This window comes from Phoca vitulina, unplaced genomic scaffold, assembly GCF_004348235.1.
Source record: "Phoca vitulina isolate PV1807 unplaced genomic scaffold, GSC_HSeal_1.0 scaffold22, whole genome shotgun sequence".
Classification (NCBI taxonomy): domain Eukaryota; kingdom Metazoa; phylum Chordata; class Mammalia; order Carnivora; family Phocidae; genus Phoca; species Phoca vitulina.
In genome coordinates this window covers 43,182,134-43,209,672 of record NW_022589725.1, presented here as the reverse complement: position 1 = coordinate 43,209,672, position 27,539 = coordinate 43,182,134, and the positions used below count along the sequence as shown (strand labels likewise).

Genomic DNA, 27,539 nt, shown 5'->3' with positions numbered 1-27,539 from the left:
TCGTTAAGCGTCTGCCTTCGGCTCAGGTCGTGATCCCAGGACCCTGGGATCGAGCCCCACATCGGGCTCCCTGCTCCGTTGGGAAGCCTGCTTCTCCCTCTCCTACTCCTCCTGCTTGTGTTCCCTCTCTCGCTATGTCTCTCTCTGTCAAATAAATAAATAAATAAATAAATAAAAATAAGAGTAATACAACTCTTTCTTGTGAGATACCATTTTGCTAATTTGCTGAAATGGTATGTATTTCATTACTTAAAATGTCTTTCCGTGCAGGGAAGTGCTGTCAAATACTAATATAAGTCCATGATTTTATTGAGAACATTCATTCCTTGGAAAGTGGTGCTACAATTCTATGATTCTTGTGATACTTGCATTTAGCATGCCATTGCATTTAAAATGAATCACTTCCAGTGGAGGGTTGGCCGAAGCTCCTCAATTGCATAGCTCAATAGATTCTGCAATATGGAAATTTGCTTTTCGCTTGCATCCAGATTTGACAAACACTGCTAGAACTGCAGGTTGAACTAAAAATATATATATATATATATATATATATATACATCTCCTCTGCAAATTTGTGTGGGAATGGAGATAACATTTCTTAACTTTTGACAGCGTGAGAAGTGTATGAAGCTGCTTGACACTATGTGTGATTTAAACGTTAGTTGTTACTGAAATGGTTTTGCCACAGTTTAAGGGTTGGCATGGGTTGTTTTGCCTTCTAGTTTTTGGATGAATTCATTAAGAAACATTGTCAAGCCTGCAGCAGAAGTGAATTTCTGAAGCTATTCGATGTGTTTGATAATGGGGGTTCAGTGCCGTTCTTTTTGCTCAGAAATTCCACCTAAGCCCTGAGCTGAAACAGTACAACTTGGCCACTGCCAAGCCCTTGAATGCCGCGTGGCCAGGCCATTCAGGATAGTCAGCCTCCATCGGACAAAATATTCATGACACTGACACTGGTTAAGCCCATCAGAGTGAACAGGTCCACTGTTGATTCTATTTGTTCAATAGCACATGAGATATTTATTTTCCACCCAAGCACCTACTGATGAATACTACAATGAGTAATTATAGGTTTTACATTTGTAGATTTGTCCAACGAAGCTCTTTTTCTGCTTCACACATTTAGATCACCAGCACAGCAACACATCTTAGCAGATTCCAGTTCAAGTTGTACTGAATTAGTATTTTCTTAGCCTCTTTGGAAATATTCTTACCTACAGCTCTTCCAGACTACAGGAACTAATTTTTTGGTTACTTCCAGCCATTGATTTCTTAAATAAACAACAACAGCTGAGCAACATTGATCAAGAGCAAAGAAAAACCACCTGAAATCACTTATATTTTTATTTTATTTTTGAGAGAGAGAGCATGGTAGAGGGGCAGAGGGAGAAAGAGAGAGAGAATCTTAAGCAGGTTCCATGATCAGCCCAGAGCCCGACGTGGGGCTCGACCCCATGACCCTGAGATCATGACCTGAGTCAAAATCAAGAGTCGGACGCTTAACCCACTGAGCCACCGAGGCACCCCAAAATTACTTATCTTTTAAAAAAAGTCTTCAACTCTGTGTGGAACTGTTTCTCACCAAATGGCAATACATTTAAATAGGTTTATTTTCTCTGAACACATTTCCTTGGCTAAGGCTGTCAAATACGGTTTAATTAACTCACCATTGGTAAATAGGTTGTCCTTGCTTAGCTAACAAATGAGCCATGAGGAAATTTACTTTGCAGCCTTATTTTCCTGTTTCATTTTTGTGCAGGAATTCTGCTTGATGAGACTTTCTTTTTCTTTTTTTTTTTTTTTTAAAGATTTTATTTATTTATTTGACAGAGAGAGAGACAGCGAGAAGGGAACACAAGCAGGGGGAGTGGGAGAGGAAGAAGCAGGCTTCCCGAGGAGCAGGGAGCCTGATGTGGGACTCGATCCCAGGACCCTGGGATCATGACCTGAGCCGAAGGCAGATGCTTAAGGACTGAGCCACCCAGGTGCCCCAAGACTTTCTTTTTTAATGTTTTAATTTTTCTAACTGCTGCTTTCTTGTGAATTGGGCGCTAAGTCTGGTAATGCCAACCTATGTCGTATTCACTTAGCATGGTGCAGTGTTATCACATGACAAAAGATGCTTTTTAGATGCTTTGCCATCTAAACCAGTAAAGTCCTCTGCATTCTCCTGTGCCTTAAAAGCAGATATTCAAAGCCCACTTTTCTCTTCTTTTTTGTATTTTGGCATAATGAGTACGCACTGGTAATAAAACTTAAGACGTCGGGATCTACGGCAATTGAATGTTGTCGAGTCACAACCGTGTAACTGCCATGTGTGGTGTGCTGGGCAATGTTTAATGTGACGAGTGTCATAGATGGTCTCTGTTGTGCCTACTCAACCCTGCCCTTGCCGTGCCGGTGCAACCAAATGAATGAGTGTGTTTATGCTCCAATAGAACTTGATAGACACGGAAATGTATATTTCATATCATTTTCATGTCACAAAATAGTATTCTCCTTTTGATTGCTTTTAACCATTTGAAATGTAAAATCATTCTTGACATGTAGGCAATACAAAAGCAGGTCAGAAGGCTGTAGCTTGTTGACCCTGTATAGTAATCCTAGAACTCCTCCGGGCCATGCTTCCTTTCTTTAGGGGCAATGCTATTCAGGGTAAGAGAATTCAAGTGTGCGTGCCTATGTGTGGGTGTCCGTGTGAGTGTGGTAGAGATATATATATATATATATAGAGAGAGAGAGAGAGAGAGAGAGAGACAGTTATTGAGCTCCCAGTTCTAGGCCCAAAGGTCCCAGTATTTATTGTCCTTCCCTTGATTTTGTGAATAATTCCAGCTTCCTTCTTTTGAGGACAGACAAGTTTCAATTTTGTCATTTGCAACTGTAACTGTTTTAACAGCACTATTGAGTTTATCGATTGCCGGCAACCTTCACTTGGGTGAAAACATTTGCTTTTCAAATGTTAAGACAGATATAGCTGTAAGAGTAATAACACCACACCTGAAGTCTCCATTATTCTAATCTGATGAAAAACTGCTTCAGGGATGAGGAGGGTGAGTGTGACACTTCTCTTGGTGACCGACTTCCTTGTGGCACCCACTGTTAAGTCACGACCTGCATTTTTGCAACCTCTGCTGTGTGTGATCATCTTTATAAGGTGATATAACACATGTAAAAATAGATATTTCCTTTTTCCTCATTTAGTGAAGGCAATTGTCAGCATGCCTTAGAGACCACATTTTCCGCACACATTTCTGTTCCTGAGAATGTGAAAAATAGGGAGGAAATGGTCAGAAAAGTTCAAAGCATTAGCAAGTCCAGATGTGAAGGATTTTATTGAAATCAACCAATAATCCTATTGCTCATTATTGATGCTCTCGATCCAGCGTTAGTGTCAAAGTTTTGGGGAAGAACACTTTTTACCAATGTGTATTTGTTGTTGTAACAGCCAGCTCTTCTGAGCAAATGCTTTAACAAAGACAGCACTGATAAAAGCCAAGAGTGACTGGTGTTAATGGAGTGTCATCTCCATGGCAGGCACTGTGTGTTCTTATACATACTGTCTCCAACCCTCTCAGCAACCCTGAAAGGTATGTACTAGTCAACACATTTTATAGATGGAGGCTAAGTACCATGTCCAGAGCCGCATCGGCTGTGGGGTCAGAATTGGAATCTGCATTCGTTTGACTTTAAATATGAAATACTGTGCCCTCTCGTCCTCACCCACGGTGTGGCTGTGAGCCATCCTTTGGTAGGGTAATGCAGAGCTCTGTTACAGAAAACGTTAGTCTAAATTGCTAAGGAAGGCTTACCATGCTTTCTCATGGTACCATACATAAATACATCTCTCTTCTCAGCAGAAGGGGACATAAGAGTATGGGCATCAGAAAAATCCTTGAGTGCTCCAAGCTGTCACCAATGCCTATGACAACATGCACAAGTTACAATAATACGTCCTCTTTTTTTTCCAAAGAAAGGATGTTGCCGTGAGGATAAAGGAAGGGTCAGATGCTGAACTGCTCACAATAGTGACCACAATGTAATCAGACACACATACCTTTATGTTCTATAAAGCTTCAGAAGGCTTCTCAAGCCAACTAAAAGGAACTTCTCAGTAAGAGCTCATACAAATTGTGTATGCAATGTTACAGGCTACTCTACAAGGCTCATGCTTCTTTGTAGTATGACATTGCTTTAATTTCAGCAAATCACAAAGTAAATAACCACCTCTGTTTGATAAAATAATTCAGAAGGATTTCCTTAGGGAGACTTTGGCAGACATCTTCGAAAGGGCTCTGGTGGGTATCTTAGTGTTATTTTTTTTAATTGTAAGAATAGAAACTGAGGGTTCTAGAGGGGAGGGGGGTGAGGGGATGGGTTAGCCCGGTGATGGGTATTAAGGAGGGCATGTATTGCAATGAGCACTGGGTGTTATACAAAAACAATGAATCGTGGATCACCACATCAAAAACTAATGATGTATGGTGACTAACATAACATAATAAAAAAAAATTTTTAAAATAAAAAAAAAAATAAATGAACAAAACAGACAAAAAAATTGTAAGAATATATTTATTGTACCAGAAGAGAATACCCAACCAGAAAAGCCACATTTCTGTTACATAATTACAAGGTCATGACATTCAGATTCTTATCACTTTCAAGTGAGGATAGAAAGTAGGAGTGATCCTCTTTTTTTGTTGTTGTGGTAAAATACACATAACATGAAATTTACCCTTTTCACCATTTTTAAGCACATGGTTTGGGGGCATTAAGGGCTTTTGGACTCTTGTGTGACCATTGCCCCCATCCGTTCCCGGAACTTTTCATCTGTCCTAATGACCCATCAAATATGCCTCCCCATTCTCCTCTCCCTTGGTTTCTGGCAGCCACCACTCTACTTTCTGTCTCTATGAAGGTGTCGATTCCACGTTTCTCATAATATGGAGTCGTGCAGTGTTTGTTCTTCTGTGACTGGCTTATTTCACTACTTAGCACAATGTCCTCAAGCTTCCTCCAAGCTGTAGCCTGTGTCAGAATTTCCTCCCTTGTCAAGGCTGAATAACATTCCACTGCATGCATACCACATTTTGTTTATCCATTCATGCACTATGAACATCTGGGTAGTGTTACTTTATTTTAATTTTATTTAGCCATTCACCTAGGGATATCTCTTTTGAAGTTCTTTTCCAGTGAACATCTCCCTTAAGCAAACCCAGCATTCAGGACCCTGGAATATGAAGGGAGGGAAGGCCTCTGGCAATTTCTTGAGCTGCTATGTTATCACTGCTTAATGCTTCACCTTGAACCTGTATAGGAAACAAGGCTTACTTACCTTTAAAATGAAATAAACTGACATCTACTTGTACTGGATCTTCTGCCTGCTCCCCCTTCCCACTCTGGATTTTATTCTGCCCAAACACTTTCGTGTTGTCCCATTAACACTGAGAAATTCCCCATCTCAGCCTGGAGTTCTGACACTACCTTATGCTGGAGATCTTCTACCCCCCTGAGGTCTCTGCCTTCCCCTGATGTTGGTAATTGAAAAGCAATCAGAAAGCTGCACATGAAGTACGACATAAAGTAACTGATTTTTTTAAACATATGTCTAAATGTATGCTGTCCTTCAAAATTATCACGCTCTTCAAAATGTCTGTAGAACTATCTTCACACCTATGTTATGAGTTCTATTATTTTACAATCACAGGGTACTGTCATGGCTGCTTACCTCGTCCCCTACTTAATTCTGTCCCATCCCAACCTTCCGTGCTGCTGTCATCGACTAGGGGTCCAGTCAGTGAAGTACAAGTGGAGGATGTGAAGACGCGGACTATTTCATGCCTGTTTTTTCATGCATCAGATGCTTGCCTGCTTGAAGTGCTTTACTCAGTGATAATTAGTTGTGTACCAGAAAACTCACTCAGAGCAGGTCTCATTGTTATAACTCCATGGCTTCATATGCTTACAGGGAAGCCATTTTCTTTTTTTAATATTTTATTTATTTATTTATTTATTTATTTATTTATTTATGATAGAGAGAGAGACAGAGACAGAGAGGAAGCAGGGGAGAGGAGCAGAGGGAGAGGGACAAGCTGACTCCGTGCTGAACACGGAGCCCAACACAAGCCCGATCTCACGATGCTGAGATCATGACCTAGGCCAAAATCAAGAGTCGGTCATTCAACCAACTGAGCCACTCAGGCGCCCCGGGAAACCATTTTCTTACTGTCTTCTCCCCTACCTTCTTGCTGTGTCACTACATCTCACCCCACTCCTGGCCATGTATACCACATACAGTTGTGCAGGTGGTGCACTGATCAATCTCACAATATCACAGACAACATAGATTTATATATTTACTATGACAACTTCCTGCCAGATAGAAGTAAGGTGTATTGAGAAAGAAAGACTTTTTTTCTGCTTCTTATGAGAATGCCATATTTTGCATTCTCTGCTTCTGAAGATCACATGCAGGTGCTTGCTTACACACATGCACATGCGTGTGTGTGTGCACATACACACACAGAGAATTTTCTCTCCTGACCACTCTTTGTGCCTAAAAATTCTCATTTTAAGCTTTCTTCCCTAATATATAAAGTATCATAAGGTCTAAAAAGCATGGTTTGGTGGCTGATACCTAATCCACTGAGTAACTGATTAGTTTACTGTTGCCTTATAGGATAGTGCTCTGACCAAAGTCCTAGGTCAGTTTTCAGGAACTCATTATTACCATGCTGTCTTCCAGCTCCTTGGTTATTCGAGTCTGGAATAGAGGACTGCCTTTACACTGGATGAGGAAGGATGCTGCTTGTAGGATATGATATGGAGGCTTTGCTCCAAATAATCTCCTTCAAAGGTAGTTTTTAGTACTTACAATTCACTAAAAAATCCCTGAACTAGAAGGAAACTTGTAGATAGAACCAGGACAACCAAAAGAGCCCTGGGTCTCCCAGGCCCTGCCCCACTCTTGCCCAGCCACGCAGGCAGCATGAACATCACAGCCTGTCCCCTGCTGCATCTGGATGCAGGAGCCCTTCCTAACTCCTGCTTCAGGCAACCCCTACGTTGCTACTGCAGTTGGCATGCATTTGAAACCTCGTCGCCAATTCCGAATTCTAGACCAGGAGTCTCATTAAAATGCAAACACCTGCCAGGAAAAATACTTCCAGTCTTCACTGAGTAACACCTCACGAAAACCTGTCACCCCAGCATACGACATGAGAGTCTTATGTGATTAATTTTTCTCCCCTTTGACCTCTACAATCAACTAGAACTTCCACTGTTCTACTTCTGAAATAACCCTCAAATTTATCTCCATGGCCTTTCTACCATGACTCCTGGCATGTTCCTGCTCCTGTCCACCTGGGCTGTTGTGCCGCTCCCGTGGCTGTTCCTGGTCTGGCTTTTGCTGCCAGGAGACCTGGTGGACAATGGATGCTGCTGCCCTGGGGAGGGGGGGTGGTCACACCCCATGTCTACAGACTAAAGACCAGCCCCTGAGCCTAACTGGGCTTGGGAAGATATTTTACGGGTGACACCAGAGTATTTCGTAGAAGGGGAACTATATTTGCTTAGAAAGATAGGAAGGGGAGGCCACCAGGGTATGGACTAAACAAGGGGAAACAAAGTGCACTGCATAGAGATAAATAGGAATTCCAGGGTTGGGGTGGGATTGGAGGGGGGTCTGAGTGTGGGGGGAAGGACAAAGGAGAAAGGAGAAGACAGGTGTGTGTGTGTATGTGTGTGTAGGGGGGAAGGGACGGAAGACTGCAGATGGCCATCCCCAGTGGTGCAGGGTCAAAGAACTCAGGTGACACTGCTGTACGTGAGTAATATAATCAGATGATGAAGCAAATGGACGGTGGATGGCAGGAGCCAGGTTGTCTCTGGGAGGAGCGGCGGGGTTGGGCGGGGGGGCAGGAGGCTAGAGGGATCCACGTGGCAACGGACTGGAGTTGGAGACATAAGGAGGAACGCATTCCGGGACTGGGGCAGGAAATATACAAGCTGAACCTGGAGCACTTGCAGTGCCAGAAAGTAAGCGTGATGGACTGGATAATTAAATAATTGGGTATTTATGAATGGGTTTGATGAGGCAAGACTCCCTTAATGGAGAATCCCAGATAATTTATACCGATAGGACCCGCTCAAGGAGGGGGTGCATAACTTCCCGCTTCGCACGTGTAGGCTATGCAGAGCAGCTTTCTTGCAAGGAGAACAGGATAGGAAGGGGACAAAGAATAGCTGTGCAGGGGAGGAACCTGACAAACATACCTTAGCCAGGCCAGCAAGGCCATCAGACAGTCAACAGATCATGTTGACAGGATGAAGTTGACGTGAAGGGACATAAATTCTATGTGAATGCAAGACGTCAATGACAGGGGAAAATGGGGGCCTGGGAAAGCTCTGTACTACTTTCTCAATTTTTCTGCAAGTCTAAAGCTGTTATTATTATTATTTTTTTTTTTGAAGTATAAAGCTGTTCAAAAAAATAAAGTGTATTTTTTTTAAAAAAGACTCATAAGAATGGGAATGTTAGATATGCAATTTCAAACTGTTCATTGGCTGGCATATTAAACCCTCCTGCATCCCCAAGCCTGACTGAAGGTCTAGTGCACTCACCCATGCTGGAGTGACGGTGGGGCGGGAAACAAAGACCTACCTCCCGTCTGTCCCTCTCCCAAGACCCGTGGCAGTCATGTCCTCTACAAAGGGACTCCAGGGCAGATACCAGGGTCAGTGCCCAGCAGGAAACCAGCAGTGACCTGGGGCAGAGCTGGCGTGGCATGGAGGAGAGCATCACGACAGACAGCTCCAGAGTAAACCTGGACCCACTCTGCTTTCTCAAATACCTTAGCGGAAGATGTGTCGGCCAAGGTCTCGCCCGGAAAACTATTCTAAGTATTTCAAACAGAAGGAATGTATTACAGGAGATTGGTGACAACACTGTTGGAAGGCTTAAGAAGACAAAGAAGAGGGATTTTGGAGGCATCAGGAAGGATGGAGTGATACCCAGAGATGAGAAGCAGTGAATGGCCGGGGCTGATCAGCCCTGGAATCACCTGGAAGAGAAGCCTTGATTCTCTGACAAGATGCTCTGGACTGCTGGGGTCTGGAATTACCCACCTTTGCTAGCAAATGGCTAATGCTAGCAACTTCCAGCAACCACTAGCAATGGCCACCCTTGGGAGCCAGAAGCAGAAGACGTATATTCCTGCCGGTCTTCCACCAGGACCTCCGAGGGGCAGATCCTGCCAGTGGCTGGACAATGCAGTGCACGCACTCCCAGGCCCCACAGAACAGAACAGAGACCCCAAGTACAGATGGAGGCTGAGGCGACCGGTAAGTAGCCAGCAAAGAAAGTGACCCTTGACCAGGGCCTGACGGACTCCTTGTTTGTACTAACCCTCAAGGCCTTCCAGAATCTTTCCCCTCCAACATTTGTATCTTCTCTTTTCAATCCCTGCCCCTCCAGCCGACCAAACATCCCCACTGTGTCCTCTGGGATCCTTTCCCTCCCCAGCGCCCCTGTCCTTGCTATTTCCTGAGCGAGACCGCTGCTCAAGGTGCGTGAGTAAAAATCTTACCTGAGCTTTCAAATTCTGCTCATGCTGCTCCTATTCTGCCAAACTTCCTCTCGCTGCTCTTACCTGGACGCAGAAGTGTGCTGGTTAAAAGGAAAAAAAAAAAAAGGAGAAAGAAGCAACAGTCCTGAATTATAGCCACTGCTCATTTCCATGGTATAAACACTCTCACTGGAGCTGTTGCTACCCAACTTGGGTGAGCATGTACCCGCGGACCCGGTGCCCCATACTCCCAAGGGGCAGTGTGTCTGTCTGGTGAAATTCCTTAACCATCCACGGAGCCTGTCCTACAGCACTCACCACTTGCTACCAGGAATTACAGTTGTTTCTGCGCATGTCTTCACTCTCCCGCCAAAAAGCATCCTGGCCTAGGGGAAAGGCATGGGCTAAAACCCCATTCCCAGGCTGCCAGCTACTGCCTAAACTCTTGGGGCTTCCGTCCCTCCTCTATTAAACTCAGCCACAGCAACAGCACCCCTATACCACAGGGCTGTTACAGGACTTACAAGAGCCCACATGTCAAAGTACCTGGCGTAACAGTCTCTGGCCTGTGATAGAGGTGTAATGAATGTTGTTTCCTGCCCTTCTTAGGTTTTTAGCACTCCAGGACAGGAGCCATATTATGATTTTGCTTTTAGTTACCCCTTGGAACTAGTAACTGCTCAAAAATATTCTTGTTAACATATCCATAGGAAGAATGAAGTCCTTGATAGCAAGGGCAAGGTGCGGGTGGGGACGTGAGCCTAGACCTGTTGGGGGAAGTAGAGGTGGGCCGGTTGGAAAAAGACAAGGGGAAACAGAGAAGAGGGGCAGAGGGAATGATAGACCCAAGCCCACGGTTTCCCTGATGAGTTTGGAGGGCCTCTTTGGCACGTCCTTTCCCTTGTGTCTTTGCACTTCCACTGGGCACAATGTGTACTATCACCTACTCCCCAACTCTGGCTTTGGTTGGGCTGGAAATCAGGGTCCCAGGCCACCAACAGCTTTCTTGATGGTAATGATGGCAGCAGCAGGATTTTACCTGCAGCAGCTGATGACATTTCCAAACACTTACTCCGGTGGGGCAGGAGAATGTGGCAATGGTATACAGTGGCAGAGAAAATGCTCAACTAGGAATGTGATTCAGTTTTGTAGAGAAATAGCATGTATTTCACAATACGGCCCTGTTTGAATTGGTGGATACCTATCAACTAAACCCTGCCTACTAACCAAATATGCTTGAAATCTACTCACAGCTCCAATCTGATTTTCCCAGTAGGGCGAGTGTCAACAAAATCTTTTCTCACATCTCTGCTCCTCACCTTTAATCTAAAAATCACAGTATCCTAAAATCAGAGGAGCCCAGAGCCCTGCCTGCTCTAGGCGCTTCAGTGCAAAGTCATAGATGGAACCCAAACCCAGAATGTTAATGACAGGTAAACTAAGATTCACAGGCAAAAAGTGATTTGTTCCAGGCTCACAGGTGGGCTCTAGAAACCCTGCCACTGTGGGAACCTAGGTTTCTGGCTCCCACGGTAGGGCTCTCTCTGCCTCCAAAGGAAGTAAAGGAAGTGTCACCCAGCAGCTTCCTTTGATACTTCAGACTGGGATCTGGGCTTCTTGAAAGTAGTTCACTCAATTTGTGGGCAGCATGACAGCAGGATGGCTCTTCCCATGGCAAAACTGCTCAGCATGTTTCCTCCCATTCAGTGATTCTCAGCAAGTTACTGGGGGAGCCCAGGGATGGGGGGAAGGTTGTATTTGAATCACACAATCACAGCATTTGCTCTGTGTAGTTTCAAGGCTGTAACATATGACTGCTTTGATTTATTGCTAGTTGTTTATTATTCTTGGAGATTTCTAATAAAGCTAACACAAAGTATTTGATTTTGGCAAAATGGCCTGGCATTCCAAGGACGCTGCTGGCTCCTCTGATTTCTCCCTGTGGCTGAGTATCAGCACTTCTAGCCAGTAGCTCCCCAACATTTTCTGGGTCTCATCTGACTTGGCATCACAGGTCTGTGCGTACCATCTTTTCTTCTCTGCCGGGGCCAGCTTTCTGCGGCTCCGATGACGAGCCTCGGGTATCTGTGTACCCTATTACACACCTCCTTGTTTGTAGCTGGCATTCAATAAATGCTTATGGAATAAGTACATTCAGCCACCACACACGTAATCTGTACACCACCGCAGTTCACCTCCCTAACTACTTGACTATATATACACTCAACAAAAAGCTTGGAATGAAACACATGTGCTGACATGTTCAGTGTTTTTCTAGAGGCAGAGACAAAGCGCGGTTTCATTCCTTCCTTTTCCTGGTTTGTCCTTATACCACCAGCATTACGTTTTCATAATAATAACAAACTATTTTTAGAAGAAAGACATCCCAGTCCATCATAGCAGTGAAAAAAGCAACGCATCGGTTTGACTTTAGCACTGTTTAGAGGATTAATAATTTTCGCTGCCGCTATTGTTACTGAAAGCCCACAGAACTAGTCAACTTTCTGAAAGAGGCGTTCTAAGGACTTCAAAGACATGGCTAAATTTAGCATAAATATTTCTTTTCATCGCCACATATGACTGCCCACCGCTTGCCACCCGCTGGGCCGGCTTCGGAAACCCAGCGACCGCGATCCCGCCCTCGGGTACGGAACGCACCTCTTAGGTACAGAATCCCAGCTGCACCTCCGGCGAAAACATGCCGGCTCGCGCATGCGCCGCGCCCCGCCCCGCCCCGCCCCGCCCCCGGCTCGCCGCCACATTCTTCGAAAACTGAGTTAGCAGCCGCAATTGCGCCTGCGGGGAGAGGGGGCGGAGGGGCGGGGCGTTGGGAGGGCGAGGGAGGAGGCGGGGCGGAGGCGGAGTCGCGCGTGCGCGGTGGTGCCACCAGCAGGAAACCCGGCGCGCGGGGGCGGGACCGCGCGGGCCGGGGGCAGGGGGCGGGGCTCTCCGGGGCCGCCGCTGCCGCTGCCGCCGCCGCCGCCGCCGCCGCCGCCGCTGCCGCCGCCGTCCCAGCCGCCGCGCATTGTGCAGCAGGCGGCCCCCGCGCGGCAGGGCCCTGGACCCGCGCGGCTCCTGGGGATGGTGAGCAAGACGCTCCTGCGCCTCGTGTCTGCCGTCAACCGTAGGAGGATGAAGCTGCTGCTGGGCATCGCGCTGCTCGCCTACGTAGCCTGTGAGTTCGCGCCGGGGCCGGCAGGGAGCCCCATTCATTCCCGGGCGCCGCGGTGGCGGGGCCGGGTGCCGGCGGGCTGCGTGCGGCCCCGGAGCGGCCCTGTTGTCCGGTCTCCCGTCCCGCACCGGGCGGGACCTGCGCTCCCTGCTTTCACCCCTTTTCGGGGGTTGCGGACCGGTCTCCCCCTTTCCGCTCTTGTGGCAGGGCGGCTGGCCAACTTGGGCGCAGACCCTCCAGCGCTTAGGCCCCGGCGCGGAGACCGGGCGGCCGGGCGGAGGGGTCCTTGCCCCGGGGCTCTGGGACAGCCGGGCCCCCGCGCGGCGAGACGCCTCCGGCCTCCGCCGACCTCGCGCGCGCGGCCCCAGCCCGCTGCCTCCGCCCCCCCCTCCCCGACGCGTGGTACTGCTGTCCACGTCGCCCCGGCAGCCGGTGAGGGTCCAGCCGGCGATTCCCGAGCGTGCCGCGCGAGGACACCCTGGGAACAGCCGCGGCCGTGCCGCCGTGTTGGTTAAGTAGGATAAAAATACTGTTGCCGTTGGCAGAGCCCTCGCTTCGACTGTTTGCTCCGCAGGAAAATTACTCAGCATTTAACTACTGGGGAGCCAAGTGTTGCTGGCCCCCGCCGGCCGGTGGCCGCGCCCAGATGTCCGGGTGCGCGGGGTCCCCGGGGCGCGGCGGGTCGGCCCCGTGGGGAGGCGCAGCGCAGGGAGACCCAGGGCGGCGCTTTGCTGTGTACGGTGTGTACGGTTCTCGTCTCAGTCAGGACTCCCAGCCTCTGCCTGAGATAGGGCAGGAGGGGCAGTTCGCAGGCAGGTGGTAGACCCTTGTCTTCTTAGAGGCGGAAACTGTCCTTTGCTTGCTTGCTTTTTTTTTTTTTTAAAGATCTACTCGATGGGAGTATATTTTAATTGTTGCTATTAATAGTTTACCAACTACCACAGTTGGACTAGAAATAGCTCCCAGTGTGAGCTGCGTTTGAATCCTAGCCACCAGACAGATACACTCTTAAATGAAACAACCTGCTAACCGGTTTAGTTACCAAGATCTGATTCCAGAGGTGACAGGGGACTTGAGAAAGTGACTTCAATTGAGCTCTAGGAGGACATGTGTTATTCAGACCCAGGCTGTCCAGCATAGCCCTGCTCTTCCAGGAGGTGGAGCAGAGAAAGCTCCAGCAGGGCTCTTAGATCCTAGACAGTTTCAAGCGGGGGATGGGAGTTAGATGTGAGTAGTTTGAAAGGGAGAAAGCTACCCTTAAGTGTTTGTGGTCAATCTTGAGTAAGAAAGCTGACCAGGGGAAAGATCACTTAAAATTGCATAATTATTGTTATGAAATAATAATACCTAAATTTGCTGAGTGTTTACATGTATGTGCAGGCATGAGTCTCATTGGCTTATTTAATTATCTCAACAATCTTAGGAAATACTATGGTTATTCCCGTTTTAGAGGTGAGGAAATTAAGACCAAGAGAAATTAGTAACATTTATGGATGATTACACAGATGACAAACGATAGAGAGCCAAGTTTTGAACCCAAAAAGGCCAGGGATGTGGGGGTAGAACCCAGGTCTGCATCAGGCTCAGTGTTGATTATAGGGCTTCTAAAGTTAGACAGAGGTGTTTAGAATTAATAAAAGGGGATCTAGGGAGCCATGGGAAGTTGTTCACCATCCATTCCACTGGGAAATCTTGCCAAGTCCTTACCGTTGTCTGTGACCGTGCTTGGTGCCAGGGGACACCGGGAAGTGCCATCTTGGCGCTTAGAGCAGTAGTTCTCAAACTGGAGTGTGCATCAGAATCGCCTCGAGGGTTTTCAAAACACAGATTTTTACCTCCCACCTCAAGCTGTTGATTGAGTAGGTCTGGGATGTGCATTTCTCATAGCTTCCCCTGGGAAGCTGTTGCTGTGGCCTGGGGACCACTGGTCTAGAAGGTAAAGTGGCCAAGAATTAGATAATCATCCCAATGAGGGTTAATTTACAAACTGGTATGAAGGAGAGGAATGCATGAGAGCTTATGACAGGGACTCCTGAATTAGAGGAATCAGGGACATTTGTTTCCATGAGGAGTTGAGGCTCGAGCTAAGAATTGAAGGATGTGTAGAATCAGGAGGCCTAGGAGGGAATGTGTTCCAGAAGGAACAGCATGTGCAGAGGTCCTGTGGCAGCCAAGAACAGGGAGTGCTATAGGAATGCAAAGAAGGGTGGTGTTCTTGGAGCGTAAAAACAAGGTACAGTGATGAGGCTGGTCAGCAGACAGGGGCCAGAGTGGGCCAGCTTGGGAGAGGCCTTGGGCCAGCTTATAAAATCTGTGATTTTAGTTTTGAGGGGCTCAAGAATAGGGTGGATCAGTGTTGCTAATGAGCAGGGATGGTATGCCTGAGACAGTGCGGAGGGGTGGGGGTTGGGTGCAGGGGGAACGTTACCGGGCTCCTGATTGGTAGTGTCCAAGGACACTGAAAATATAAGTCAACAGGGAACCCATTGACAATCTTGCCCTTCCTGTTAGGAGTGAAATCTCTTTGAAAAAACTGTCCACACTCCCACTTAACACACACCCTCAGTCCCCGTTCTGGAAGTGCACTGCCTGTTTCTCTCTCAAGTTCTGCTAGTCTTTCTCCTTCCACTTGGATCTTTCTCAACAGGTTTTTTTTTTTTTTGCCTACTTGGGCCAGAGTCTCCCTTCCTACTCTCAGTGAACATTCTGGACCATGCTTAGGGGAGTGAGCCCGTGCCACCTTGCACTGCACACGCCTGTGTTTTCTTCTCAATAAAATTCCCAATCCTTGAGGACAGGGATTGTCTCTTAAGTGTTTCAGCCCTGGTAGCTCTTGGCTCTTTGGAAGAACTCCGAGGTCTGATTGAAAATAATGCCTACTTACTAGGCAGAGGCTCCCCAGGCAGAGGCTCAGCTGGAATTACCTGTCGTGTTTTTTAACATGCAAATAGTTTGAAAAGTCAATAGCCTCTGCAGGGTTTGTTAGGCAAAACAGAGTCCCTTCCTCTATTTTCCCCCACCCAGAGGCAAGCACTTAACTTCTGTTCGCTGATTTTGATATTTGTCTTTGTGCCATAGAATGATATGCTTGCTGATTTGTCATTTGTAGGTATTACCTAGTGACTTTATTCTTTGGAAGATGATTGTTTATTCTCTTAACCTGCCCCCCCCCCCCCCCCACCATGTTCACCATCGCCAGTGTAGATGTGGTGTAATTTTGAGATAAACATTTAGAATACATGTGTATGACTAAATGCTGTTCTGATTGCTAGTGAGGAATGCTGTGTGTGACTTTTTGTTTTCCCTGGAGCTAATCATTGACTTTTCTTTTCTTTCTTTTTTTTTTTTAATTTTCTATGTACTATTTCTGATTCAACTCCAAATGCTTTGTCAATTGTTTGCGTCTTTCCCCAAGATGTTCAGGAGCAGCAGGACCTCTTGACGGGGTGCCTTCCTGAAGAAGGGCCCCCAGAGCCTTCAAACCTGCACTGCCCATCACAGATGCCCTGTCCCCTGACTTCCCCTTGCTTATTTCACACTTCTTTCACTTGGACGTGCATTGAAGGAGAATCTTGAGACCATCTAAGTGTCTTTCTTCACCTTTACTTGATAGATTGATAATGTTGAATTCTAGAAAAAGATTCCTTCAGAACTTTTCAGGAATTGTTCCTTTACTTTCTGGTTTCTAGTGTTGACAAGTTGTTTCAGGTCCGTCACTTTCCATGGGACTTGTGTTTTCCTTCTGGAAGATTGCAGGATCTTCTTTTGGCCCATGATAGTCATCGTTGACCACCTATTTCCAGCTTTCTGTCCCCTGGCCTTTTCCTTACTCCCAGACCTGGGCGGCCTCCTGCAGTCACCGTGCCCAGGAGTGGAGGCGGGGACCCTGCTTCACTTCGGGGCCCAGTGAGTAGTCATGAACGTTTCCTCCCCTCTGGTTTGATAACCGGCATCATTCAAGGTGATGGTGCTCAGTGCACAGCCCCCCACTCCCTTAGAGTGACATAAACTTGAAGAATGCATCTTTGTTTTTTTTTTTGTTTTTTTTTAAAGATTTTATTTATTTGACACAGAGAGAGAGACAGCTAGAGAGGGAATACAAGCAGGGGGAGCAGGAGAGGGAGAAGCAGGCTCCTGGCTGAGCAGGGGGCCCGATGCGGGGCTCAATTCCAGGACCCTGGGATCGTGACCTGAGCCGAAGGCAGACGCTTAACCGCTGAGCCACCCAGGTGCCCCTGCATCTTTGTTTTTAAGCGTCCTAGGGTCTGGGTCTGCTCGTTGCTGCAGCTCAGCAGAGCCTGCCCTGACCCACCTGTCCCCTGTGGTCTGAGGTGCACGAGGCCCACCTTGCATGCCTCTGTGCCCTGTGTGCTGGGTACTGCAGAGCCCCCTGGTAATCCAGAAAATCTTCCGTTTCAGTTCTGGGGATTTTCTTAAATTATTCTTTGGTTGTTTCCTTTCCTTTGTTCTGTGTTTTCTCTCTCTGGAATATTATTATGCTGATGTAGTATTGCCTATTCTAGTCCTTTTATTTCCTATTTTCCCCCTATTTTAAAAGTTTTGCTCTACTTTTTGGAAACTTCCGCTTTGTATTTAACGCTTCTAGTGATTTTTAAAAATTTTTAGTTTTGCTATCGTTTTTCCATTTATAAGAGTTCTTTTTTTCTCTGGATTAAAAAACAAAACTAAAATGTGGTCTTCATTTCATGGTTGTATTCTCTTCTTGGAAATTTTGTTTGCTCTTTCTCACTGAAGAGTCTCTTCCCTCCAGGTCCCTTCCCACTTTTCTTGTGCAAGGCTTTCCTTGGCATTCTGGTGGCCCTAGGTTTTCTGCTCCTGTTTGGGAAGAGTACCATAGGTCTGTCCTCTGGTCTCTGAGCTCTGGTGACAAGGCTCTGCCAGGCTTCTGCCGGACGGGGAGCCTCGGCTGCCTGCATCTGGGGGCCCAGTGGGTACAGGGCTTCCTGTCTGAGCAGTACTTTGATCATCGTTCCAGGTGGACCTGGCTCCCCAGTCCGAGACCCCCTCCCCAGAGATGGGGCTGCCCGCCCATCTTTTGCCAGGCCGGGGAGTGGAGCTGCCACTCGTCCTGTTGTTTAGACAAATTTGAAAGTCAGACCCTCTGTCTCAGTGGCTTTGTCACCCCATTTCCAGATGCACCAGGCATGACCATTCCTGACCCCCCCCGGGGTGTGGCCCGGCCTTCCCCACTGCCTGCCTCTGCTAGCCTCGTTCTGTTACCCTTTACCCATCTACCTAGGCTCAGACCTTAAGCAAGAATGAAAAAGAAGTCTACCTGCTGATGTTGTGAGTTTAGGAGCCATTATTTTTACCTTCAGCTCTTGAAATCTAGAGTTGTGATGTCCAGTAATATTCACTTAATTTTTGGTGTATTGTGGATCTTGCGGTAGTGACACTGCATTTGTGGTACCTTTCTATCCTGTTGCTCTTATTCCACTGAGGAGGAAAGCTACTGAATGAAATCCTGAAAACCATATAGAAACATGTTGCTTGCATTTATGGGAACAGACGTCAACCTTGTCTGAGTTGGGCTTCCCTTAGAATACTTTTGCCCTTAAGCTGACCAGCCCCACGTGGCTAAGGGACTGTCCTCGTGAATTCCTCAGTAAACATCCACTGGCCTGCTGCCAGGGAGACACAGGGAGTTGGCGTCGTGATGCCAGCAGGCTCCAGGGAGAAGAGGTAGGGGAAAAACAAGCAAACAGTCCAGGTGCTGGTTCCAGATTCACCTGAGTGTGACGATCAGCTCGCGCTTGTTAAATGCAGGTTCTCAGGATCCTCCTGATCCCCACCAGGCAGGGGCCTGGGAATCTTCCTCCCACCCCTCCTTGGGGGTTGGGGAGGGGCACCTTGAAATTGTGTTGGGCGCTCATTATTTTGAGAATTTCCACACCTATTTTCTATTCTTTCTGTTGAAAGAATAATCGACAAACACCCAAATCCTCCTCTGCCCATATTTACCAGCTGTTCTTTTTTTCCACATTTGTTCTTTCTCTCTGTTTTAATGTATACATTTTTTTGGTTGAAATATTTGAAAGTTGCAGACATAATATTATTTTACCTTTAAATACTTTAACGTAGATCTTCTAAGACTAAAAGCATCTTCTATATAATCTCATACCCTGAAAATTAACATAAATAACATTGTCTAACATACAGTCCGTGTTTGAATTCCCCCAGCTGTACCATCCACGTCTTTGATACCCTTTTCTGGGTTTTTGTTTTGTTTTGTTTTAACTCTAGGATTAGTCAGGGTTTATATGCTGCATTTATTTGGCTGTTAGATCTCTAACTTTTTTTGATTTTTCATAACACTTACCTTTTAAAAAAGCGCAGGCCAGTTGTCCTGTTAAACGTCTTGAATTCTGGATTTATCTGATTGTTTCCTTACAATTAAATTTGGCTGGACATTTTTTATAATAGTGCTTGTTGATTTGCATTCCGTCAGGGTGGTTGCACCCTTCATCATATGTTGGATGCCTGGAAGGGCTGGCCATCACCGCACTTCATTTTAAAGGTGCCTTTTCCCTGTACACAGTCCCCGGGGTGATTCTTGGAAACCCTGAGTATCTTCTTGTCTGGCCCATGCATTTAGCGGCCATTGGTGGTCCTTGCCTGGATCAGTTTTTACTTTGGGAAATCCAAAATGGTGATTTTCTGATTCTGTAAGCCCTTCTGTGTTTATAAACTTGTGTTGTTCTGGAAAGAACTTGCCTCCCTCGTTCATTTCTCACTCTCTATGGTAGTTTCCTGTGCCTGCTGTAAGAAATTGCGACAAACTAGGTGGCTTTCATATAGGAGAAGTTTATTATCTCACAGTTTGGAGGCCAGCAGTCTGAAATCAATGTGCTTGCAAGGCCGCTCTCCCTCTGAAGGCTCCTTCAAGGCTCCAGATGTTTTGGCCTGTGGATGCATCCCGCCATCTGCTTCTGTGGGTGGTCACATTGTCTCCTGTCTGTCACATCTCTTCTGTGCCCCATATGAGGACACTTGGCACTGGATTTAGGGCCCAACTGGATAATCTAGAGTGATCTTTGGTCTCAAGATCCTTACTTATATCATACCAAGTAAGATCACATTCAAGGTTCTAGGGATTAGGATATGGACATATTTTGGGGGAGGGGGCCACCAATCAGTTCACCCCTGCCCCCTTTAAAAAAAATCTTTGTGGACTCATAGATTCTTTGAGTCTTTGAGCACTTCCTTGATCTCCAGATGTTCCAGGCTTATCTTGTTTTTTCTCTGCCCCAGTCTTGGAATTAGCTATTTCTTGAAGGAGTCCTGCTTATTTTCACTGGGGAACATTGTTAAGGAATCAGGGCCTGGGCCCTGGTTGTGTGCATTGCCATCGAGGTGTCCTTGCTCCCATCTCTTTCAGGGGACAGAGCCAGGAAACGTACACACTTTTTCCAATCATGAGTTTATGCCAATATGCCCAATTTAAATCTTAACAGGTTTCTTCCTTACCTTCCCGTATTCCATATTGCTGTGTCCTTTTTCCCCACTGTGAAAATCTCATTTCTGACATCAGTAAAAAGTCATTGGCTCTACTAACATACAGACAGAACGGTTTCAAAATTACTACGTCAATACCGTACTGACAACAAACTTAACCAAATTCAGGATTTCTCTGTAGTTCTTTCTGTCCTCACAATATGTCCCACTGAGGATGTTCAGTTAGAGTATTATGTTCAAAAGCTACTTGTGATAATTTTGTTTAATACCCGATACAAGTCAAAGTTCATTTCTTGGTTTGTATTCAGTTTTCTTCTTTCTGATAAAGTATTTAAACCATATACGTGGTTCAAAAGTCAAAGTACCTAAAAATTAGCTGCCTCTTGGGGAAATCTCGAGCCTTCTGCACCCTTTCAGTGTGTTTTATCTGTCTTTCTGCAGATATTAACATTAGTCTGTGTGGATGCTGCCCTTACTCTGGGTGTTGACCCAGCAGGTAGCATCCTGTGCAGACTCTTTGCCTCCCTTTGGCGGAGAGCGAGCGCTCTGCCGGACGCATGCAGATGCGCCCTCGCTGTTGTACGGCTGTGTTACACTCCCGTGTGCACGCACCTGTCTCCTGCGGAAGGCGTTTCAGTGATTTCAGAGATGTTGCTGTCACAAAGGCTGCTGCAGCGAAGAAACCCGTGCACACGCTCCCACCGGGGCCGCTGGTTCTCTCGGCCTCCCCAGCAGGGGCTGTTGGCAAACGTTTGCATTTTCACCAGTCTGAAAAATGGCATCTCCTTGTTTTAATTTGCTTTTCTCTTATTGTGAGTGTCATGAAGCATCTTTTGAAATGTTTAAGGGCTATTAATATATCTTCCTCTGAGAACCGTTTATGGGTTTGCTCATTTTTCTATTGAGTTGTTGGTTCTTTTTTCCCCATTCATTTTTTTTTTTTTTTAAGTAGGCTCCACACCCAACATGGTGCTTGAACTCACGACCCCGAGATCAAGAGTCACATCCTCCTCCCACTGAGCCAGCCAGGCTCCCCTCTTTTCCAGGGACTTTTAAGAACCCTTTATATATGTGTTAACTGTTCTCTGTGAAGTAAATGGCAATTATTTTCTCATGCCTGGTGTGGTGTGGAGAAAAATATATTTGGTCTTTGTCCCCTGTGGGCACAAAGCTGCTAAAACTCCTGGGATTTCCTGAGTGATAGGAGTGTCTTTTTTTGCTCATGAGAACCCCTCTTTGATCACACCTGAGTTGATGCCAATGAAGTGATTTAGGGTGGGCTCCTGGGTAGCCAGGATGGGGCCGGTCACGAGAAGGATCCCACCCACCAACCTCCAGGAAGGGGTGCTGGAGATTGAGCTCTACAGAAACTTGGACAGTGGGATTTGTAGAGCTCCCCAGTTGTGGAACGCAACGGGGGACTGGGAGGGTGGTACGCCAGAGAGGGCATGGACGGTCCAGTCCCCTCCCCATACCTTGCCCTGTGCATCTCTTCCACTTGTCTGTTTCTGAGTTGTATCCTTTATAATGAACCAGTACGTGTAAGTAAACTGTTTGCCCGAGTTCTTGGAGCCATTCTAGCAAGTTACCAAACCCAAGGATGGGGGGGGGTCATGAAAACCCCCAATTTATAGCCACTTCATCAGAAGTATAGGGACTTGTGATTGGTGTCTGAAGTGGGGGCAGCCTTGTGGGACTGAGCCCTTAACATGGGTCTGTCCTAACTCTAGGTTGTTAGTGTGAGGCGTGAGAATTGAATTGAATTGTTGGATACCCACATAGTGAGTGTCCAGAGAGTTGGAGAATTGGTTGTTAGTGTGGGAAAAAGCCACACATTCAGTGTTAGAGGTGTTCTGAGGGTAGAAACAGATTTTAGGACCTGAGAGTCTTTATTTTCAACAGCTTTCCTGTCCCCCCCCCCCCCCCCCACACACACACACATAGTTCTTAAGACACTGGCTAAGGTGTTTGACGAGAGAAATGAGACTAGGGACTGGGAAGGAATGGGCATGCCCTCAAGGCCCAGGGGTTGGTACTTCAGAGGATGAATAGGATTTGGACAGTAGGGTTGAAGGTGTAGGTGCCAGCATGACCATGTACATGGAGGTGACAGTGCAAGGAGCAGGTCCTTCTGGTCCTTAACGGCAGCATTTGAAGTCTGCCTCCACATAAACTTCATTCAGTGAGCTGAGTAGACAAACATTCGATCAAAATTCATGCAGCATGAGAAGTTAGAGATTGCAGTGAACATATTTCAAAATATGCAAGCATTAGGGCAGGGCCAAATAGAATCAGCTTTGCATTTGGGGTCAGCCCGTCTAGCCTGGATATTGCACTCTCCCGCCGGTATCCTGCTACCTCGTGTAGATGCGTGGGCAGGTTTTAGGCCTGGTGTGTGGTGCTGCTATGTAGGCCGGGATATCAAGAGCCTGGTTGTTGTGATGTCGAAGAGCTTTCCTGAGTAGATGTTTAACAGGCAGGCCCGGTTGCCAGATTCTCCATATGTGTTGAATCCACGTTAATGCCTACTCCCCACCCCCCCTTTTTTCCTTGCTTTATGTTCTACAAATGTTTGGGTCTTAGGAGCTCCTGCAGGCTACGTGTGAGAAGAATGATTCCGGGTTGGCCCTTTTTGGAGAAGGGCAGTTTCACTTGCCCTCATTCGACTCATTCTGTGGCTTGGGGACAGTCATCTATCTAACCCTGCTGTTTCATTTTTATGCACTTGCAACAAGGAGATACTGTGTTCTCTTATACCTTGCAGGTACTAATACTTTTTAGAAAACACTATGAGGAATTGACAGAATTTCTTTAAAGAGATGATAGCTTCACTTGTGAGCCACCTGGGAGAAAAGATGTTTCCAGGGATAGGTGTGAGAAAGTGATGTGTGGGGAGGCTGTCCTCACGTAGGAAGGGCAGTGACAGCGGGCAAGCAGGTGCTCCCCAGGGGTGGCCAGGGTGTTCTTTCTCTCCCTTTCATTCAGAAGGACAAGGAGTGAATTTCAGGTTAATCCATGAGTTTCTTTGAGTTTTTGGTTAAGCTTTCTATTTTTCTAACCAAAATAAGTAAGTGCCCTAAAGCAGCAGCAACAAACACTTGAATTCCCCTTATCGTAGTCTTTCTCAGAAAGAGTCTGAGCATCTAGGAAAATGAAAACAATTTTGTTAGGGTGGTGAGGCCTTGGAATTTTATACTTAGTATCTGAACATTTTTATACTCTTTCTGAAAACAAGCTGTTTCTAAGTTAGAATTCAGTTAACATATGTAATGTAAGTGATCTGAGTTTCATTTATTTATCTGTTTTTAAAGATTTTATTTCATTTAGAGAGAGAGAAGGGGCACAGGAGGGGTAGAGGGAGAGAGAGGATCCCAAGTAGACTCCCCACTGAGTGGGGAGCCTGACACGGGGCTCGATCCCTGAGATCATGACCTGAGCCAGAGCCAAGAGTTGGACGCTTAACCGGCTGAGCCACCCAGGCACCCCTATTTATTTATTTATTTCTTATTTATTTATTTATTTATTTTTAAGATTTTATTTATTTGACAGAGACACAGCGAGAGAGGGAATACAAGCAGGGGAGGTGGGAGAGGGAGAAACAGGCTTCCTGCCAAGCAGGGAGCCCGATGGGGGGCCTGATCCTAGGACCCTGGGATCATGACCTGAGCTGAAGGCAGACGCTTAACGACTGAGCCACCCAGGCGCCCCCCCTATTTATTTATTTTTAAAGATGTGAGCAGACTGGTCTGTTATACCGGCAACAGAAGGTTAAAGGGGTAGGATGGCTCCGTTGGAATCAAGTGAAAGAATCACATTAATCTGACACTGTCAGGGGCCAATGACAGTCCTTGTGGAAATGGTTACTAGTGAATGATAAGGGGCCATAAATGGTGGTTCTCCTTGAAACTTGCATGTAGGCAAATCAGGATCTTAGTTCTGTTGTTCCTCTTAGTTTTTTTTTTTTAATTTATTTTTGTAGAATTTTACTCTGATTCCTTGCTCTCCTTAACTCCCAGTTCCTCTTAGTTATTTAAAGGACAAAATTTCTGTCCTAGGCCCTCAAAGCAATGAAAGCCCCCCCTTCCCGCTTCTGCCACTGATGCAGGTGCAGAAATGCAGTGTGAGGAGTGACCTACTTAGATAATGCTACTGTCTTGCAGTGAGGCACGGGGGAGGATAATCTCCCCATTTTATATATGGGGAAACTGAGGCAGAGGGCAGTTATATGACCTGCCCCAGCTCTTAGTCTGGTACTCCATGGTGGTATAGAAGGACCTGAAGGAACCCCAAGGCTGCACCTACCCCATCTCTTAGCTTCAGTATAGACTTTTAGTGACACTTGTCCTGAAAGAATTTGCACTTCGAAGCAGCCCTGTTGGGGTGCCTACAAGGTGGAAGGGCAGGAGGTATTTTAGAGGATCTCTGGACATTGCCCTTGTCTTGTTGGGGGGTAGTCAACTGGCTTCTGGTCCTCTTATTTGGCCCTGCAGTAGGGGTCCCCCCTCTTCCTTATGACTCTGACCTGGTTGATGAGCATGGTGGGCCCAGGTGGCTGCTGGGTAGCTTGTCTGCACTGAAGCCCCCACAGCCCCGATGCCCCAGCTTGGGTGGTTGGAAGGCCTGTCCCTCTGTTCTAGCAGCAGTGTTCTGTCCAGGCTGGGGTGCTGAGTTTACAAGGCCCACAGCCCTTCTGAGCCAGAGTAGCGGGTCTTGTACCTGCACCTGCCTGGTCCCCCACCACTGAGCACCTGAGACCTTCTTGAGGCCTCTGAGGCACCTGCCCCCCCTCAAGCTCCAAACACTTCCTCCCCCACCCCACCTACCTGCCACACCCACTCTTACCTTTCCCCCTTCCACATTCCTACCTCCCCCTTCTCACATACCCACCTCACCTAGTCCCTGGTACTCCCCCACTGTCCACTCACTTCCCTCTTCCTCTCTCCCTCTCCCCCTCAATCTCACCCCTTCCTCTAAGGATCACCTTACTCTCTACCTGTCCCTTTATCCCCTCTCCTGCTCTCCTCCCCACTCCCCCACCTAGTCCATACTACTTCCATCTCTTTCCCTCCCTCCCTCCCCTCTCCCTACTCCCCTCTCCCTACTCTCACCAACCCCCAACACCCCCTCCACACTCGCCCCTCATCTGGCTTCTCCCACATGCCCCTTTCCTCATGTTCTCCTGGACTGTGCCATCCCTGAGAAGGGCTGTGCGCAGAAGGCTGGCATTTTCCAGGCCTGTTAGGGTGACCTACAGACACAGCCATTCCACGTGATTCTGACCCTGCGGATGGCCACCCCACCAGTGGGAAATCCGCACACTGGTTCCAGGGGCGTGGCCTACCTGGCTGCCGCCTGGGTGACACCAGTGGGCACCGTGGTTTGAGATGTCCCTCCTCAGTCCCTCCCGCACCTTCTTTCCCTCTCCACCTCTTCAAATACAAAATGAAAAGGCCGACTTAAAAGCATCATCCAGATTTTTAAACTTCCCATTTAAAACTAAATAATTTGTAAATAGGGAAATAGGGTACTCAATGTGGAAAAACTTAGAGAATGAAGTACAAAGATAAAATCTCAATCCTCACAATTTTAGCATATTAAAAATGTCTTTCCATACAGAAATAGTGATGTCTCTTCATTTGAAATGAGGTCTTTCTTTTTGACCCTCAGTAAAGTTTTATAATTTCTTTCATGTAGATTTTGTATATTTTTTGTGAAGTTTATCAAGTTTCTCTTTAGCATTCTCAGTAGATCCAATAGCAAATATATTATTAACAAAGCAACTTTTAACATCAGGCTGTAAAATTACCCCCAAAGTTGTATTCCATTTTTAAAATATTTCTCCTTTGTGCTTTGCACTAATCAATATATATACACATACTCTTTCTGTCTTGTTCTTAATCATAGTGTTCTACTTTCTAAAAAAGGTTACTACACCTTTATGCATTACATCATGTTTTCACATTCTGGGTTTGGTCACGTGAGCTCCTTTCTCCGTTTAGAAGTTGTAGTGAGGAGTGTGAATTTTCCTTTTCTTCTTACCTACTTTAAAAAAATTCTTTTTTCTGATGTTCTTTGCCTTCAGTATTCTAAAAATAGATTCATCCCCATTTACTATCAGACTTAATCGGTGGTGTTCACTGGAAGCTAGTTGAAAAGGAAATGCTTGCAGTACAGAGCTGTTGCTTTGTCAGTTTTCAGCAGATTCATCACCCACTTGGCAGCAAAAGGGTATTGAGTGGCCTGCTCTGTGCTGGGATCTGGAAATTCACGCCTTCTCCTGACTTCTGTTTCCACCCGGAAGTGGGAAGTGATTGGTCAGAAGGGAAGAGCACTGGGTCAGTTTCAGAGTGAATCCACAGGAAGTGAGGTCTGTGGTTGTGATTTAGGCTTCGAGGGCTGTACCAGGGATGGTACACGCAGTGCTTTCATCTCTCCTGCCCGCAGCCCTGCGGCTGGGCTGGGAAGGGAAGGATTCGCCCTTTGCTCTCCTTTTTCTTCAGTGAATCTGTTTCTTCTTTTTGTCAGAAAACTAAGGAGATGCTTTTATTTCGTAGCCTCAAGGGACGTCTATTTCATTTTCTATTGTTGGAGAGAAAATATTGCCATACTTCCTTAGGTTGAGCCTACATCTTTTTAAGTGGGAAAAAGCAAAAGAAATGTGGCAACTTTGTATCATGCTAGGCATCTATTGGTATCTGTGAAGCCACAGGAGGGGAGAAGGGAGAGTCCACTTTTTGTCACTTATATCTGTCCCTAATGTGATTTGAAGAATCAAAGTGCTTGTTTGCTTTCTGGGGTGGTCTGGCATTTTTCTATCTTTTTTTGTGCCTGTTTCTCTAAACTTGATATTACTGTCTAGGAGTTCAGATTAAGCAGTTTTTGAATGTTTAATTAAATAGTAGTACTATGGGGCACCTGGGTGGCTCAGTCAGTTAAGTATCTGCCTTCGGCTCAGGTCATGATTCCAGGGTCTTGAGATTGAGCCCCACATCAGGCTCCCTGCTCAGTGGGGAGTCTGCTTCTCCCTCATCCTCTGCAGCTCTCTCTGTCAAATAAATAAATAAAATCTTGTGCTCTCTCTGTCAAATAAATAAATAAAATCTTTAAAAAAAAATAGAACTGTGCACTAGAACCTTGAGAATATGTTTGAGTGGAATGTGTTTACAAATTTATTTGTGTCCTGATGTGAAGAGGCAGAAGTGATTTTGTCAGGTGAATATTTGGGGACAGAATGCATCTTAATTCCAGCTGCAAGAAATAGACACATAGTGATAATAACATATGGTAAATATCATGGTAGCTTTCTGTTGATAGATTGTTGC

At 46.4% G+C, this 27,539-nt stretch overlaps 1 protein-coding gene and 1 long non-coding RNA gene across 3 annotated transcripts in view; one reads left to right on the top strand and one right to left on the bottom strand.

Moving 5' to 3' along the window:
- Positions 1–5,041: 5,041 nt before the first annotated feature.
- LOC116641750 lies at positions 5,042–12,265 on the bottom strand. Its single transcript, XR_004301238.1, has 3 exons — positions 12,228–12,265; positions 9,591–9,670; positions 5,042–5,312 (listed from the first exon to the last, which is right to left on the bottom strand). It is a non-coding gene; the product is annotated as an uncharacterized LOC116641750 (long non-coding RNA).
- A 297-nt stretch (positions 12,266–12,562) lies between these two features.
- Positions 12,563–27,539, top strand: part of UXS1 (UDP-glucuronate decarboxylase 1) — a 98,442-nt gene continuing 83,465 nt past the window's right edge. For both annotated transcript variants that reach the window (XM_032419191.1, XM_032419190.1), the window contains exon 1: positions 12,563–12,744. In XM_032419191.1, the coding sequence (XP_032275082.1) occupies positions 12,651–12,744 (94 nt within the window). In that variant the 5' untranslated portion in view covers positions 12,563–12,650. The remainder of the gene's footprint in view (positions 12,745–27,539) is intronic.